At 42.7% G+C, this 17,017-nt stretch overlaps 1 protein-coding gene across 23 annotated transcripts in view; it reads right to left on the reverse strand.

The window, feature by feature from the left end:
• Positions 1–17,017, reverse strand: part of mical3a (microtubule associated monooxygenase, calponin and LIM domain containing 3a) — a 79,306-nt gene that overhangs the window by 28,735 nt on the left and 33,554 nt on the right. For 18 of the 23 annotated variants that reach the window (XM_076885562.1, XM_076885575.1, XM_076885574.1 and 15 more), the window contains 21 exons: positions 16,367–16,774; positions 15,742–15,949; positions 15,531–15,647; positions 15,309–15,410; positions 14,623–14,778; positions 12,487–12,587; positions 11,042–11,299; positions 10,324–10,439; positions 9,849–9,975; positions 9,625–9,718; positions 8,798–8,945; positions 6,885–7,081; positions 6,598–6,716; positions 6,414–6,470; positions 6,071–6,247; positions 5,149–5,244; positions 4,756–4,839; positions 1,113–1,223; positions 578–640; positions 284–397; positions 51–155 (listed from right to left, as the gene is read on the reverse strand). In XM_076885562.1, the coding sequence (XP_076741677.1) occupies positions 51–155; positions 284–397; positions 578–640; positions 1,113–1,223; positions 4,756–4,839; positions 5,149–5,244; positions 6,071–6,247; positions 6,414–6,470; positions 6,598–6,716; positions 6,885–7,081; positions 8,798–8,945; positions 9,625–9,718; positions 9,849–9,975; positions 10,324–10,439; positions 11,042–11,299; positions 12,487–12,587; positions 14,623–14,778; positions 15,309–15,410; positions 15,531–15,647; positions 15,742–15,949; positions 16,367–16,645 (2,829 nt within the window). In that variant the 5' untranslated portion in view covers positions 16,646–16,774. Of the gene's footprint in view, positions 1–50; positions 156–283; positions 398–577; positions 641–1,112; positions 1,224–4,755; positions 4,840–5,148; positions 5,245–6,070; positions 6,248–6,413; positions 6,471–6,597; positions 6,717–6,884; positions 7,082–8,797; positions 8,946–9,485; positions 9,549–9,624; positions 9,719–9,848; positions 9,976–10,323; positions 10,440–11,041; positions 11,300–12,486; positions 12,588–14,622; positions 14,779–15,308; positions 15,411–15,530; positions 15,648–15,741; positions 15,950–16,366; positions 16,775–17,017 lie in introns of those variants that run through there. The other 5 variants (XM_076885577.1, XM_076885576.1, XM_076885567.1 and 2 more) reach the window with 4 other exon arrangements.

The raw sequence follows: 17,017 nt of genomic DNA on the forward strand, positions 1-17,017 counted from the left end.
AGGTTGAGTCTCAGTCCACAGCATCCAAGAAATAAAAAATAAAAAAGAACCTTTCTGGCAGAGTCAAGAGAGGAGAGTGGTGAACCAGGAGCCCCAGTCAGGCCTCGGGACATGTACCACTGCTCTAAAAAGAAACGGGACGGCTTTTTCTTAGGCTTCGGGGAGGGAGAGGGAAGGGGTGACAATTAGCCTCCAATACCATTAGCGTGCTTTCTTGGATGTAGGCTACAAAATGAGGCAAATAAAACACTTAGAAACCGCAATTTTCATGTACAGTGTTCACCTTTGGTGGTTTATCGGGTTTGCCTTTAAACCTGGAGATTAAGCGCTCAGCCCTCTCCTGTATACCAGGTATGCGAATGGGTCCTGGGTCAGTTGGGTGCAGTGGCATCCACTCCTGTCAAGGGAGCTCAGTTGAGACTCGATTTCTTTTGGTGGAGCTAATGAGCGACTTGTTTAATATGTTGACATTTTTTCTTTAAAACAGCTTATTACAGATACTCGAGCCATAATCTGAGTAACCACTGAAACAGAAGCGGCAGAGGCAAGACGACTATGAATGCAGTCGGTCATTTACCCCGTGTGCCAGAGGCCTCTCATAGTATTCAAGTTCCTCTTCTTCCAGACTTTTACATTCATGCTTGAAGACAGAAATGAGCAGACACACACACAGTGTATTAACACTTCAGTTGGCACCGAGCGCACAGACATGAGCATAAAACACAGTTGCTGACTATCATTTAAAGAACAGCTTGTAATGCAGGAACCCTGACAGTGCTTGACAATAAATCAAAATGAGCCCAGGTCTCCTGAGGCTATATGTTTACAAGCCATCACACCCCAACAACATATACCAGTCAGCATGAAAACAAGCTACTACTCTGATAATAACAGACACCACCCACTCACAAGGGAAGTAAACAAGACTGAAGCCCTCCTGGGGAAACACGGCATTTTGTTTTCATCTATGCTACACACTGCAGAGGCCAAATCAGGGGTTCGGGACACATAATTAGAGCGGGAGAGTAAGGGGATACTAAATGGGTCGGCCATGGATTTGTGGCCGAAGACAGAAAGACACAAACAGACACAGATGGCAGACTGCGTGTCACCTCTGAGTGGAGAGAGAGCGAGGAAGTGGAGGAGGAAGAAGGGAGCAGAATGGTTTTCTTTGGGCAGCTCCGAGAGCCCGAGCTGTACAGCTGGTCTGCGCCACTTCTGGCCTTGAGAGATGAGGGGCAGGAGCAGCAGATGATGATGAAGAAAAAAAATAATAGGTGAGCTATTGCTAAACGTGAATATGGTTGAACTTCAACTTATCACATCTCACACTGCATTGAGATATCATAGTGCTTTACAAAACCTGTAAGAATAAAAAGGTTACATTTGTAGCAGCTTATACATATGACTGAGAAGTAGTTAATAGAATTAGTGTAGTTTCCCAGAGGAACCCACCCGAGGGATTAATAAAGTTCTATCTTATCTTATCTTACTTCCTTTTTGTTAGGCTTAGTCACACAACAACCATATCAAAGCCTGGCGCACGCACACACACAATCTGCATAAGGCAAAAAGCCTAAAAACCCCTAAAAAAAAAGGAAAGACAGTTGAAATATGCTCCAGTGGTTTTATAATTAACCTCAAAATAAAGTTTAGCATGGAAAAATTCTCCAATATTGACAATTAAAACGTCAAACCGCGTAGCATATAAGAGCGACTTTCTGAGACATTTCCATTCCAAACACTCTCCGTAGAGAAGTACTTGGGATTATCAAGATTATTTACAGTCTTTCCAATCGACTTTCAACTAATTTACTCAGCAGCTGGGGACTTACTGTGTACTGAGAGGGAATTTTAAAACAGCAGTGAATTAATTCTCTTTAAACAGGAGAATTTGAGGCCTTAAATCAGTGCTTGTGATGTGAATGTGTAATCTAGTGAAGAGACAAGAAAAGGCAACTTCAGCAGGTGTCAGCAAGGGGAAACTGATTCTGGCAGTTAATGGTGCTCTGTCGACCTGAGTTAGGCCAGCCAACTATACTCAGCGGCCACTTTGTTAATGAGAATCAGCTACACATATGGCGACAACCCAAAGCATTTATGCATGTAGACGTGGTCCAGACTACCTGCTGAAGTTCAAAATGAGGATCTGAATGCAGAAGAAAAGGGTTTTGAAAGTGGCATGGGTGTTGGTGCCAGACAGGCTGGTCTGAGTATTTCAGAAACTGCTGATCTACTGGGATTTTCCCTCACAACCATCTCTAAGGTTTACAGAGAACGGGATGGAAAAAGAGGAACCATCCAGTAATCAGCGGGACGGGTGAAAATGCTTTGTCAGAGGAGAACGTCCAGACTGCTTGGTAGGGCAGGGCCATATCGGTATAATGTTAGGCAATGACAAGACTATGAAATATCGCGATAGAATATGGGTAAAACACGCATGCGCAGTGCCTTTGTTTTCATACGCACATGGCGGAAAAAGCTTGGCGGCGACGCAGAATGAGAAGAGCGAAAGTGGATCGTTGAATGAAACGGATGAACTAGAACTGGTTTGTAAAAATGCTGCAACTTCAGTGGTGTGGAACTGGTTTAGCTTTCGTCCGTCAGATATACACCTAATCACATTTTTTGGTAGCGCATGCTAGCGGGCCGTCCTTATTACCGTATTTTTCGGAAAATACGGCACACTTAAAATCAATCCTTTGATTTTCCGAAAAATGGACCGTGCAGCTTATAATCCGGTGTGCGTTATGTATGAATTCTGGTTGCGTTTACTGACCTCGAATGGATTTTATGTACACGGCGCACGAAAATCTGTCAAAAATGTTGTAGCACGACTTTGCTAAGCTACGAAGCCGCTACTCTTGATGGATTGTCGGAGCATTACAGCTGTCGTAGTCAGGAGCCTCGCGGAGTGATACGTACTGTGCTTCAACATAATGTTACCGTATTGTGTGTGTATAACCTCTTTTTAAGTTTTGTGGATATTATACATGGTTATGCTGAGGATATGTCGGCCAGTTTCCACTGGAAACGCCTTTTGGTTAAACTGTCAGCGAGGAATTTGCATCCACACTGTTAAATAGTTATATAGCTTTAATGCACATAAAAAACAGCTGCTTGTTTAAGTGAAAATACATTATTAGTGCAAAAAAAACCATCAAAGTTGTGGAGTTGTAAAGTACTTTGTCTCGCGTCAATTATATCGTCAGTTAGATCGTTATCGCAAATTTTCAAATACATATCGTGATAAATATTTTTGCCCTGCCCTACTGCTGGGAGCAGAAACTCAAATACCCAGTGATTACACACAAGGTATGAAAAATGAACCACACACTGAACCTTGGAGCAAATGGGCCAGCACATCGGGTGCTGCTCCTGTCAGCTAGGAACAGGACATTTTGCACTGACTCGCCAAGCTTGGACAATAGAAGAGCAGAAAAATGTTGCCTGGTCTGATGAGTTGTGACATTCAGGTGGTAGGGTCATAATTTGACTTCAACATAATGAAGGTACAGCCTTCTATTAACGGTTCAGGCTGGTGATGGTATATAGACATGGGGGATATTTTTTGGGTCCTTTAGTACCGACTGAACATTGTTTAAAAATGTACCTGAGTATGGTTGCTGACCACGGACACCCTTTATGCCCACAGTGCCCCATATTATCATGCTGGCTCCTTCCAGCATGAACGGAGATCTCAAACTGGCTTCTTGGATATGACAATGAGTTCATAGTCCTTGCATGGCCTCCAGTCACCAGATCTCAATAGATGGGCACCATCGGGATGTGGTGGGACGGGTGTGTCACATCATAGGTGCGAAATCTGCAGCAACTGTGTGACGCTATCGTGTCAACATTGACCAAAATCTCTAAGGAATGTTCCAGCACTGTGTTGAACCTGCCATGAAGAATGAAGGCTAGAGAGAGTCCAGCCAATCACTGACGAGGTGTAAAAAGAAGAACAGTACTAAAAAGGAACAAGCGGAAAGACTGACGTCGTGGGTGTTTTTAACGGTTATATTTTATATGCTATTATTTATAAACATTGGTTTTCATTAATGTTAACTTGCGTATTTATAGAGACACGTTATATTTTTGAAGCACACTTTTTTTTAATTGAAAGTAAACTTCACTATTTCTTTTAGTACATAAACCGTCTTCTTTATTCATAGTTAGAGTGCAGAGCTGCCTCCATATCCAGCTGCATTTCTCCATCTGTGACACCAAGAATACTAAAAACTTGTCTGTAAAATATTTTTTCTTTACAAATAATTTGCTTTTTATAACAAAAGTCATTCACTCCTTTTCTTTTTTGCAGTTGCACTTGTGCAGGTTAAAGTCTTAGTCACACAGGACGACCGTGTTTCTGTGGCCTTTGTATGCAGTTGTCTCGATGCATGCTCAATCATCCAGGTAAGTAAATCCCAAAAGGTTGATCCTGTTCATCTGGATGTCCAGATGAACAGGATCAACCTTTTGGCCTTTGTATGCAGTTGTGCAGAAATAAACTACCAAACAAAACACAAATATAAATATAGATGTTTTTTAAGAACGTGAAATAACTGGGAAGGTTTTGTTGTGATTAAACAAAAACTTTTTTTGAAACGAAAACAATTTTATTGTAAAACAGTCATGTGATGCTTGGTGAGGCTACAGTCTCTTCCACTTGCTTCTAGACCAAAACACCAATGTATTTAAGAAGGGGAGGCTACATAACTAAATAACTAACCATAGCTAGCTAGCTAACCATACCTGTTCCCCTCTGCTGGGCAACGTCTGACACTTGATCATCTCTTTGTACCGAATGCTCAGCTTCTCCTGCTGCTGTGTGCGTCTCTGAACCAAGACAGGAGAAGCAAGGATGACTGTGACTCTGCTTCTAATTCCATCTCTCTTGGACACAAACAAACACGCACGCACACGAAACCGTGCAGCTATCTGACTGGAAAGTTAAACAGTCAAACAGTTTTGCACACAAGCTACTGTGTTAGTTTCTCCAAATCTCACACAACAGATCTCAAGTCTGCCCACTACAAAGTGGGCTCAGGGTCCGACAGCTCAACACAAAGTGGCTTTCCCCACTATGAAACACCACGGGGATATATGGTTAGTCTAGCTGTTAGTCTCTACAGGGCTAATGTTTACCTTTCTCCATGCTGGGACAGGTGCCAGACGCACTGGCTCTTTCACAGGGGGTGGGGAAGGGGGCAAAAGACGGTCCAGATTGGGCAGCGAGTCCCCCTTTGTAGTCAGTTAAAGATGAGTGACAGCGAGCATGGCCAATTAAAGGGCCAGAATAACCATGCAAGGCATCGTGAAATGGTCCATAATGAGGGTGGAAACCAAGGAGAGAGCAACAGAAAGAAGGAAGTGAATCATGTATGAGTGGAGACGCAGCAGTAGGAAAATATGTCTTCAGAAAAGATAAGGAAATGACAAGACAGCATAAGTGCATCATGTGGGGTGAACTCTATATTTATAGAGACAATGCACAGTAAATGTCATGCAGAATGTAAATAAAAGAACGTTTTTAACCTAAAAAAAAAAAAAAAAAGCATCACTCTTATAAGACTTTTAGGACCTTATCTGCAATCTTCATAGATTTCAGCGGCACACAAACCAGAAGAAGTTTTCCCAAAACAATTACAAAACGTCTCTCTTCTCTCCGCCAGCACTATTGTCTACTGTTTCAAAAGCTCACTTCTCCCTCCCACTGCTCTGTTGGTCATCAGTGGCAAGAAATCCAGACCACTGCGAACCAGTTCACCCAAGCCCTCCGAGCCCAGTCAGCACTGTGAGTCCACCCACATGTCCCAGGAACAATACAGAGCCTGACCAACATAAGCATGCGGGGCTCATTAAAACAGTGACCTACAGGTCATGACATGAAGCATGATATTCACATGTTCATCACAATGCTGATTTAAGAAAACAAACACAGTCAGTGTGCAAATATAACCGCAGCTCCTAGAACATCCAGTAGGCCTCTGCATCTTTTCCCTGTGGCTTCATCCTGATTTCCACCAGCTGTAAAACCACAAAATGAGACGACCAGTTTCTTCCATACCTGTCGTTTGAGTCCTGTAGGCTGAGTGGGAGCATTCTCCTCAAACTTAGCAAGCAGCTGGGTGGCCATGACCTTCACTTTGTTGTTGTTCCCCACAGCAGCAGAATCCATTTTTCTCTCCGACAGGATCGCAGGAACAGATGGCCTGTCGTCACGATTGGTCCTCGATACCTCGTCCTGTGAGAAAGTAGTCGGGGGAGAAAAAACACAACAAAACAGCTAAACTTTTTTGGCAATCACTGCCAGTCTAGTGGGATTAATTAGTTGGTTCTGGTTGGCTAGACTGCTCAAGCACTAATCACAAGATCAACATCTGAGACGCTCTGCTGTCAGAAATACTCACATCTTCAGACTGGCTGGTTTTCCTTCTCTTCCCGTCTAAATCCTTCTCTTTTTTGTCCTGTTGAAGAAAAGTCATGTGCTATTTTCCCCCTCAGCAAAAAAAAAGTTAAATAAATAAATGATGAAATGCTGATTTTGTTGCTTTAGGAAGAAGTGAGATATACTGGCATGTTTCAGACACTGACCTTGGGGTTTCGTTTTCTGGAGATTGCTATGCTCTGACCCAGCTTGCTAAGGAAAGATATGGGAGACTTTGTGCTCGATATCAACGCAGCCTTCTCTTCTGGACTCAGATTTTGGTTATCTGAACAGATATCCGTGAAATAAGAACATTAACAGAAAATAGCAATTTAAAGTTCTTTCAAGATTATACTTTTTTTTGAGTAAATGACCCTTCTGATCAGAGATCGTCACGATGTCTCTCAAAAGAAAATTACAGAATAAAAACTCCCACTGTAGTACCATCTCTCACCTCCAGGTGGCACTGTGTCCTTAAACATCTCATAGAACTGACTGAGGTACATGACCATAGAGAGTTTGTCTGGCTCCACCACAGAGGACATCTCCTTGCCCGTCATGCATGGTGAGATGCCAAATTCCCTTTCTGCCACGTCAAAAGCTAACTGGTTGTTCTTCTCCTGGTCTCGTTCATCCAGGGAATCAAAGTCACTGAGAACAGAGAAGAGAGACCACAGACAGTGAGAGGCAAGTAGTGATGCCAAGCATCTCAAATGCAAACTAAGGGAATGGGGCTGATAGGTGCTTGAACTACAAACGTATATTACATATCAAAAATATAAGAACTTGATCCTTGTGGTCATATAAATTACACTTGAAAAGGTCCAATTAAACCACGACTAGCGTGTGCTCTTAGAGTTTCATTCAAAAAAAAAAAAAAAAAAAGATATTGCAATAATTTATTTTTTAAACCCAAAAACAGGTCACATTTTCGCTGTTCTAAATCAACTGTTGAGTAAAAGTATCTGGTTTTAATGCCACTAAACTGTCCGTTGTTTTCTTGAGCTAGCTGAAAACTGTTAGTGGCAAACAACAATGCAAGAACAGTAAGAGTAAACCAAATCAAAACAATAAGGCTGTGGGCTGTAAAACAAAAATCAATGAGCTTCGCAACATTCGTAAATTGTTCACAGACTTTATAGCAGCTTTAAGAAAAAATGAAATAAAAACTAATAAAAAAATAAAAATGCTGAATGCAGATCTGCTAATACACACACACGAATAAAAGAATCTATCATTCTGGGGAAAAACATCTGATGCTCGGTAAAATAGTGGAGGTCTTTTATTTCCGTCTTCCTAAAGAGGATAAAAAGCTGACCTAAGTGTAAGATCAACAGGAGAAATCTTTACTAGAAAATGGGAAAAACTGACTGCTTTTTATCAGAGAAGTGAGGATGCTGAGGTGCAGGACTTAACCTTATGCACAATCTAGATTGATAACACGTTTAAGTAGAGTTGTATGGACTGATGTGCCCCCAGTGTGCATGTTTGTTTGGTTTAAGAGTATAAATCTATCAAGTATCCCACAGTTAGTGATGAATCAGCAACATTTAAGAGAAAAACTGTCCCGCAGCTTTAGTTGTACTGGAAATAAACCACAAACACTAATGATGAAGCACTCGTGTAAAGCAGGTGGACAGTATTACCGTAAATGTCCTCATTACCGCAGCTGAAGATACCATTAACATGGCACATCAATACATCTCAGCTGCAAACAGCATCCATTTAAATGCATTACAACATCACAACAAGCGCTGAGTGGGACCTCCATTATTTATCTTAACCATCATTTACACAAACACACATGACGGCAGTTTTCCAAAGGTTCCTTCACTCATCCTTCTGGCTCATCAGTAGCAGCAAAGAACAACTGCTACCCTACTTTGTAAAGGTCGGGCAGGAGAAACGCTCTAATAGCTTATAATGTTAATTGCCGTGTAGTCTCCAGAGGATAGCAAACCACATTAGGCATTGTGGATGGAGATTGCGTTATTTATATTGTATGCGAGGGTGAGCAGAGCGTTCATGTATGCTTGTGTGTGGGAGAAGAGAGGGGGAAATGAGGACATCTCAGCCCTAGGAGACCCATGGGGGTATTTTAACTGGTGGCTGTCACCTCATTTACAATGATATACAAGGTCCCAACCAGGCAGTAAACATCATTTGCAACCAGCAAACACATAAACACAAAGCAGACCAGTCATTCTGAAACGAAGCAGTTTCAGTCCTTTCTTTTAAACCACAATGGGATATACTTGGCAAGGTTTGTACAAGTTCACAAACTGGGGGAGGAAAACAAACAAAAAACCTTTCCATCTATGAAATGTCAATCTCCGCGTTCTAGATGCATTTTCTTTAGATACTCACATAAGATCAGGCCTGTATCTGTGAATTAGGGCACAAAGGGCCAGGCCGCTCTTCCAAGACATGGTGAGGTCTGTCACATTAACATTCCTGTAGCCCTCTGTTTGCCTCTGGCACCAGTTGAGCAGCTTACTGGACCGAGCTATGGATTCTGATGTGTGGGAAAGAAGACAAAATTAAATGCTTGGTGTGAAATCTGCAGGTGGAACAGCATCTGAAGTAAGCAGGGAAGGAAACACAAACTGTTTCTGGGCAGCGTTACATGTCTCTTGCTGAGCAATCTCATAGCCTTGGGTCAGGCAAGGCTGAGCAGCAATGGGGCCCCATCATTCATGCTAGAATCAGTGTTTAAATAAGCCCATGGAGAAATATTACAAACCATGAAATGTAAAGATTTTACTGATGTAAGAAGCAAAGGATGCAAATGGGAGGTTAGGAAAGGATGCAGAACTCACATGAAAACTTTAAACAGCTACAAGAGGCTTTAAATGCTCGATATAGCCATGGAGCTTGAGTGAGTGGATCAATAACCGAGTTAGTATACGCAAAGGAAATATCATGGAGTCTCTCCAAAAGGTTTCATCACTCCAGTATCCACGCCATTCATAAATATACAGAAAGACTCATCAAATTTGTTAAAACTTTTAAAGGTCCCTGAAAAGCAACGCCATGCATTCGGGCTTTGTGTTACCTTGCAACTGCTTGTCAAGCAGGCAGTTGTCTAGAGTGAAAATAGTTCAGTATTACATTTCAGCAACAGTGACGGCAGCAACTCCTACACTGATTAACCAGCCTATGCCATATCATCTACAAGCAGAAAAGACACAAACCATTCCTGGCCAACTTGGGGGTTGATGAGTTGATCACGTTCTCGATTTCGATGCGAACTTCCCTGCACTCCCCCGTGTCAAACAGGTGCCGCACCTGCAACGTCAAGATGATCATTTCTCGCATGAAAAAGCGTATTTGCATAATAGCATCAAACACAACCTGGTTTAAGCTAATAATGAAATCTTAAAAAGAGGCACTGTGGCTTGTTAGTGCTCATACTCACTTGGCTAGGTTTGAGGAAGTTGAGGCTAATGTTGGGGTAACGAGTCGTAGGATCCACACTGTACTGACTGAAGTTCTTACTGACATTTTCTGGTGTGGTCTGAGGCAGAAGGCGGTATATGCTCTCCCTAAAAAACAAAAGCATCCCCATTGGGCGACCTTAACTGAGTGAAATGTAACAAAAAAGCAGCAGTGTAATATGATAATGCAGTAGCAAATCGCGATCACATTGCTCTCAGCGTCACAACAGAACATTACGGGCACATTCCAGTCAGTCCTTACTACAAACTCTTATCCTATTAGTACTAACAGAGGTGGGACTGATGCTTGAAATCTCACATTTCCTAGTAAAGCACTTTGAGATAAAAGGGTGTCCCTGAAGAGAAAGCACATCGAAGAGTGTGGCTGCAGATATGTATGAGCACAAGAACAGAACAGGTCTTGGCGTGCATGCATTAATGTTTCCACGCTCTCACCTCTCAGCCAGCACCTCAAGAGGGGTTTTTCCTTGGGCCCAGCTCTTCACCATCCAGCCCGAGTCCATGGCTGCCAGGAAACCTCGGGCTATGCCAGTCCCCATGGGCCAGAAGGGCTGGAGACAAAGTAAGCACATTCAATACCCAAATATGGTCAAATATGCAAACTATAATAAATATCAGAGATAGAAACGAGCTTTAAATCAACACCTTAATCTTAAGAATTTTAAAACAGTCTCTTGAAAATCTTTAAAGGGGACAAATGCTTTTGATATGTTGCATTACTGCTTATATGAAGTGTGTCCAAAGTTTCAAACAATGAGATCAGCACAATCCGAGTAAGGAAAACGCTCAGATTCAGACAGTACAAAGCTTCGTTTCCAAACAATTATTTCTACTCTTGTGCTTTCCTAAGCAGATTTCTTTATGTTGTAGCCACAATGATGATTGAGTTTCACTGAAATGATCATGTGGCTTCTGCAAACATACCCTGGTACTTTTACCAGGGTATGTTTGCAGAAGCCACATGAGGGGCAGCCAATCGGAACAAAATACACTTTGGGAGTTTTTTTTTCAGAGAAGGAAAAACTAAAACAACTACAGACTTACATGAAGGGCCAGTACGACATTTTTACACAGTCAATTTTTCAGTTATTCTAGTGAAGTCCCAACGCAAGAAAAGGAAGAGTCGATCACAAGTCATCGTCATTCCTCTCACCTCTAACAGGCTGTCGCCAACAAGCGCCACTAGCAGCTTGTGCCCATTGCGTTGGCGCACCATGGCGGCATTTTCTGAAGCATACATGCAGGTGAAGTCAAACATTGCTACATCAGGCTGGCCGTAATGGTTGATGGCAAAGTCCAGTGTGGGCAGCTGGTGGTTGGTTGAAAAATCTGCAGCTTCACGTGCATAAGACAGCAAGGCAGCCTGGTCTACGTTGGCTCTGGAGAGCAAAAGCTCGGTGTCTGCATAGTCCTGCAGGAGAAGCAGGTGAGATAAGAAGCGGCCTTAACATGAAAATTTCATAAGAAATAAATAAAAGGAAACGATTTCCCCAATTGTAAGTTAAGATTTAAGATTTTTGAGCTTTAAGAGCTTCATATGCCCGGCCATCTGCTGCAACCCAACCAGTCACAGCAGATGGCCCCGCCCCTCCCTGAGCCTGGTTCTGCCGGAGGTTTCTTCCTGTTAAAAGGGAGTTTTTCCTTCCCACTGTCGCCAACGTCCTTGCTCATAGGGGGTCATATGATTGTTGGGTTTTTCTCTGTATGTATTATAGTAGGGTCTAAGATTGAATTGAATATGATACAATATGAATTATACAACCCCTTTACCACATAGAGCCCAGAGGATTTGCACTGGAATGAAGTCTCTCTAACATGTAGCATCAAATCACTGCACGCTTTGATAGTGACATGTTTTCACAGAGGGCGGTAAGAGATACATTTCTTCCATCTTCAAGCTCTCTGGTCTTCCAGTGGTGGTGCGTGACGGGAAGGGTGGGGCAGTGGAAGATATTAACAGGGGCTGTTTTCTGATTTGTAGTTCTGCCATGAGCTGTGCTGACTAGCCTCTGTCTTCCTCTATCTCTTCAAAATTAAAAAATAAAAATGGCTACACTGAGCTGTTTAATTGCTATAAAAGGAGCTCATCATACTGCACTGTAGTCGTGCTTACATAATCCAAATGCACTCTGTCTTTGGACCTCAGTGTATGCCCAAACGTCATTAACTCCCCATAAAAACAAAGAGCTGCACATCCATGCACAAATCAAAAACAACAACAGCTAAAAAGATCTCTGCTTAAAACTTAATGCAGACATTTATGCATCTATATCCTTTATTAATATCACTACACAAAGACAGACATGCCAAAAGGTCTTTCCGGTTTCCTGTGCAAAGTGGCCATGGAAAGGAAACTCCCGTATTTAGCGAGGACACAAATAAGTAGCAAGTGCTTAAGTTGGCAGTTTGCTCCAGAATACCGTTGGCTTGATTAGACCATTAGGGAAAAAACTGGAGGAATTTACAGAGAGAATAAAAGACTGAAAAACAATGAAAGAGTGTGAAGAAAAAAAGGCAGAAAAGAGAGAGAAGGACTAATTTTGTTGGTTTGAACAAGCATACAGAGACGAGCAAGCGCTGTAGGCTTTAATCACTCACATGTAGAATGACTCCTTTCTCCAGCAGGCTCTGTTTTTTGGCAGTCATCACAAAGTAATGCGTGTCATCCTTGTAATAGACGATATTTTCCAGGTCAATGCCTAAAATGACCAACAGAAAGATGTAGTGTTACATAACAAACACAATCATTTTCCTTTTTAACAGAGCTGACAATCCTGACGTCATTTGAGCACAAGAGCAGCAATTATGCCTTTCAAAGCACATAACCAGAGCCTCGGGGACATTGTCATGTCAGCGGCAAACTGTGGCCGGCTTGGCGTCAAACCTAAGTATTTTAATTGAGTGCGCTGACCAATTTTTAACTATGATCAGAGCACAGATTATTTGTCCAATTACTTTTATTTTTGGCATCAACTGCTTCCTTTTGCTTCTCCAGATCTTGCAGTTACCAGTAACAACAACAACAAAAGCACATGTTTTATGTTTGATGTAGTACCCGAAATTCTTAAACTGCATCATACAGTGGGGCAAAAAAGTATTTAGTCAGCCACCGATTGTGCAAGTTCCCCCACCTAAAATGATGACAGAGGTCAGTAATTTGCACCAGAGGTACACTTCAACTGTGAGAGACAGAATGTGAAAAAAAAATCCATGAATCCACATGGTAGGATTTGTAAAGAATTTATTCGTAAATCAGGGTGGAAAATAAGTATTTGGTCAATAACAAAAATACAACTCAATACTTTGTAACATAACCTTTGTTGGCAATAACAGAGGTCAAACGTTTACTATAGGTCTTTACCAGGTTTGCACACACAGTAGCTGGTATTTTGGCCCATTCCTCCATGCAGATCTTCTCGAGAGCAGTGATGTTTTGGGGCTGTCGCCGAGCAACACGGACTTTCAACTCCCGCCACAGATTTTCTATGGGGTTGAGGTCTGGAGACTGGCTAGGCCACTCCAGGACTTTCAAATGCTTCTTACGGAGCCACTCCTTTGTTGCCCGGGCGGTGTGTTTTGGATCATTGTCATGTTGGAAGACCCAGCCTCATTTCATCTTCAAAGTTCTCACTGATGGAAGGAGGTTTTGGCTCAAAATCTCACGATACATGGCCCCATTCATTCTGTCCTTAACACGGATCAGTCGTCCTGTCCCCTTGGCAGAAAAACAGCCCCATAGCATGATGTTTCCACCCCCATGCTTCACAGTAGGTATGGTGTTCTTGGGATGCAACTCAGTATTCTTCTTCCTCCAAACACGACGAGTTGAGTTTATACCAAAAAGTTCTACTTTGGTTTCATCTGACCACATGACATTCTCCCAATCCTCTGCTGTATCATCCATGTGCTCTCTGGCAAACTTCAGACGGGCCTGGACATGCACTGGCTTCAGCAGCGGAACACGTCTGGCACTGCGGGATTTGATTCCCTGCCATTGTAGTGTGTTACTGATGGTGACCTTTGTTACTTTGGTCCCAGCTCTCTGCAGGTCATTCACCAGGTCCCCCCGTGTGGTTCTGGGATCTTTGCTCACCGTTCTCATGATCATTTTGACCCCACGGGATGAGATCTTGCGTGGAGCCCCAGATCGAGGGAGATTATCAGTGGTCTTGTATGTCTTCCATTTTCTGATGATTGCTCCCACAGTTGATTTTTTCACACCAAGCTGCTTGCCTATTGTAGATTCACTCTTCCCAGTCTGGTGCAGGTCTACAATACTTTTCCTGGTGTCCTTTGAAAGCTCTTTGGTCTTGGCCATGGCGGAGTTTGGAGTCTGACTGTTTGAGGCTGTGGACAGGTGTCTTTTATACAGATGATGAGTTCAAACAGGTGCCATTCATACAGGTAACGAGTGGGGGACAGAAAAGCGTCTTACAGAAGACGTTACAGGTCTGTGAGAGCCAGAGATTTTCCTTGTTTGAGGTGACCAAATACTTATTTTCCACCCTGATTTACGAATAAATTCTTTACAAATCCTACCATGTGAATTCATGGATTTTTTTTTCACATTCTGTCTCTCACAGTTGAAGTGTACCTCTGGTGCAAATTACTGACCTCTGTCATCATTTTAAGTGGGGGAACTTGCACAATCGGTGGCTGACTAAATACTTTTTTGCCCCACTGTAACTGTTACACAGACAAAAAGTAATGGAGGAGAATGGAGCCATGACAGACCGGTTGCTTCTCTGAGGTCTTGAAAGAACTTCTGATTGAAGATGAAGGCCACGCCGCTGATCTCTTCAACTTTTGCCTCTGCCGTTGTGTTCCTGTTAATGAAGTTAGCAGTGATGGCGATGGCGAGCTTTCCCCGGAACTCCTTGCGCCGAAACCCTACAGAAAAGCACGGATGATTGAGGAAGGCCTCAAGGTTAGAAACCAGTAACTGTTCACTCCGTTAGTGAAGTAAAAGAACATAAATTAGAAATGTTAAAAATCACGCTACTTTTAAGCGCATACAATACATAGAATATCTAGAAGCATCTACAATTTCATGACATCGTCTGTCCTGCAGACCGCCTTCTCCAAAACAGTCGAATTAGAGGAGAAACACTCCTGTGCAAAGCTCCACTGAGGTCTCCATGTGTGCGTCCCAACACTCATAGGAAACAGACCTAGTTCAACAGTTCCTATTAACTGTGCTTGGAGAGCAAATACTGTCTGAAGTTGAACGCAGAAGCTAAGATGTACACAAATGCTCATTCGGCCGTGAGGAGCAGAGCGAGGTCAGGTACCCAACCACAGCTGCACACGAAGTGAGATCATAATCATTCTAACTGGCCTCCAACTCGACAAACAGTGCCGCTTCATTTAGTCAAATGCATTACTGATGCATTATTCCCAGTCTGCGCATGCAAACTCGCCTGGTAACGTGTTTCTCCTTCCATCTGCTCCAATGATGACATCAAACTCCAGCTCGCTGACGGGGTGTGTCCTAGGGTGGATCTCAGCTCTCCAGCCAATTCCTAAGAAAACACAGAATGTGTAATCGGACAGAAATGCATTAACAGAGTCGACACTCATAGGCTCTGACAGATAGTTTCATGCACTTTTGGACACATTTGGCAGCTGCTCCATTTACTAACTTTCACTTTCCTGATCTTCAGGAGGCTCAATAAGGCTTTTAAACTCTACGTTCACGTGGATCTCGATGCCCAGCAGGAGTGCCATTTTGAGAAGCATGAGCTGAAGCTGCCGAATACCTAGAACACACACAGAGAAAGAATATGTAAAATAACTTTGATATATTTTGTATTAGTACCAGTAGAAGAGCTCAAGAGAATCATGTCTACTCACTGATATGATCGATAGCACCAGCACAGAACTTCCCATAGAACTTTTTGGCCCCGAGACCCCTGAGATCCTGGATGGTGAAGGGCCAGAGGTGCAGCACATTGTTTCTAGAAAAGGCATCTCTCTTCTCCAGAATCACAACTTTGGCCCCCAGGAAAGCGAGCTCGATGGCTGTACGCAAGCCACATGGCCCCGCACCAATGATCAGACACTAAACAGAAAATGACACAGAAGTTTCAGACAGGTTTTAAGGAAGCAAGTCGAATCTATTCTTAACTTGCTTTCTTGCTCGACTCATAATCCACCTATTCAAGCTTCAGTGTGTAAAACCCCACACTAGCATCTAACACTCAACTTAATAAAACGGTCTAGCCTATAGCTGTTTAATAGGCTTTACCATTATAAGATACATCTATCTTCTACTATAATTATGAGCAACTCCCTAACTACAAAGCCCAAAGTGAAGACATCTTCAGCCTAGTGGAAGAAAAATAAAGATATCAACATACTGAGGATCATATTGTTCAGTCTGTTAGATGTGAATGGGAACAGGAGCCCAAGCTAACCACAAAATCCAGCTTTAAAACAAAACAACAACAACAACGATTTTCAAATTATGCTGCCTTACCTTTGTGTTGGCACAGGCACGGCCCTTCTTGTACTCCTTGTGGCTGGCCCTCTTGTCTAGCTTGGCCCAGAGGGCCTTGGCCTTCCAGTAGTTGAGTTTGGACTTGAGTTTGTGATAGAAGATCCTGTGATCACTGGGCTTTACTTCCAGGTGGTCACATAGCTCCTGGAAGGCCTTGAGAATGCCCTTACATGTGGTCGCCTGGACAAAGTTGTCAAACAGGACATGGGACTGATTCACCCCATCTCCTCCAGCCGCACCGGCACCTCCATCTCCCATGGTCCAGACTAACTCCCGGGCTGTGAGGTCCCCTCACCCCCAGAAAGGGGCTTCTGGGTCCAGCCTCAGCTCTGGAAAAACCCTCTCTCTGCTAGAGAGCTTTAACTCCCAGCCTCAGGAATCTTCATTCTGTAAAAGAGAAAGAGCGACAAATTAAAAAGTATTAAAAAAAATAAATAAATAAAAACATACATATTGTTACAAATGTAACAAAACTGGAAAAGAAAACATGAAAGATTATAGTTTTCTCACATGTGTGAAATGGAGAATTTTACAATGATGATTTGTTGTACAATATTTTACATCAAACACTTAATGTCAGGCCTCCAAAGCACTACATTCACAAATCCTACAGATGTGAATCTGTGATGA

This window comes from Maylandia zebra, linkage group LG7, assembly GCF_041146795.1.
Source record: "Maylandia zebra isolate NMK-2024a linkage group LG7, Mzebra_GT3a, whole genome shotgun sequence".
NCBI lineage: Eukaryota > Metazoa > Chordata > Actinopteri > Cichliformes > Cichlidae > Maylandia > Maylandia zebra.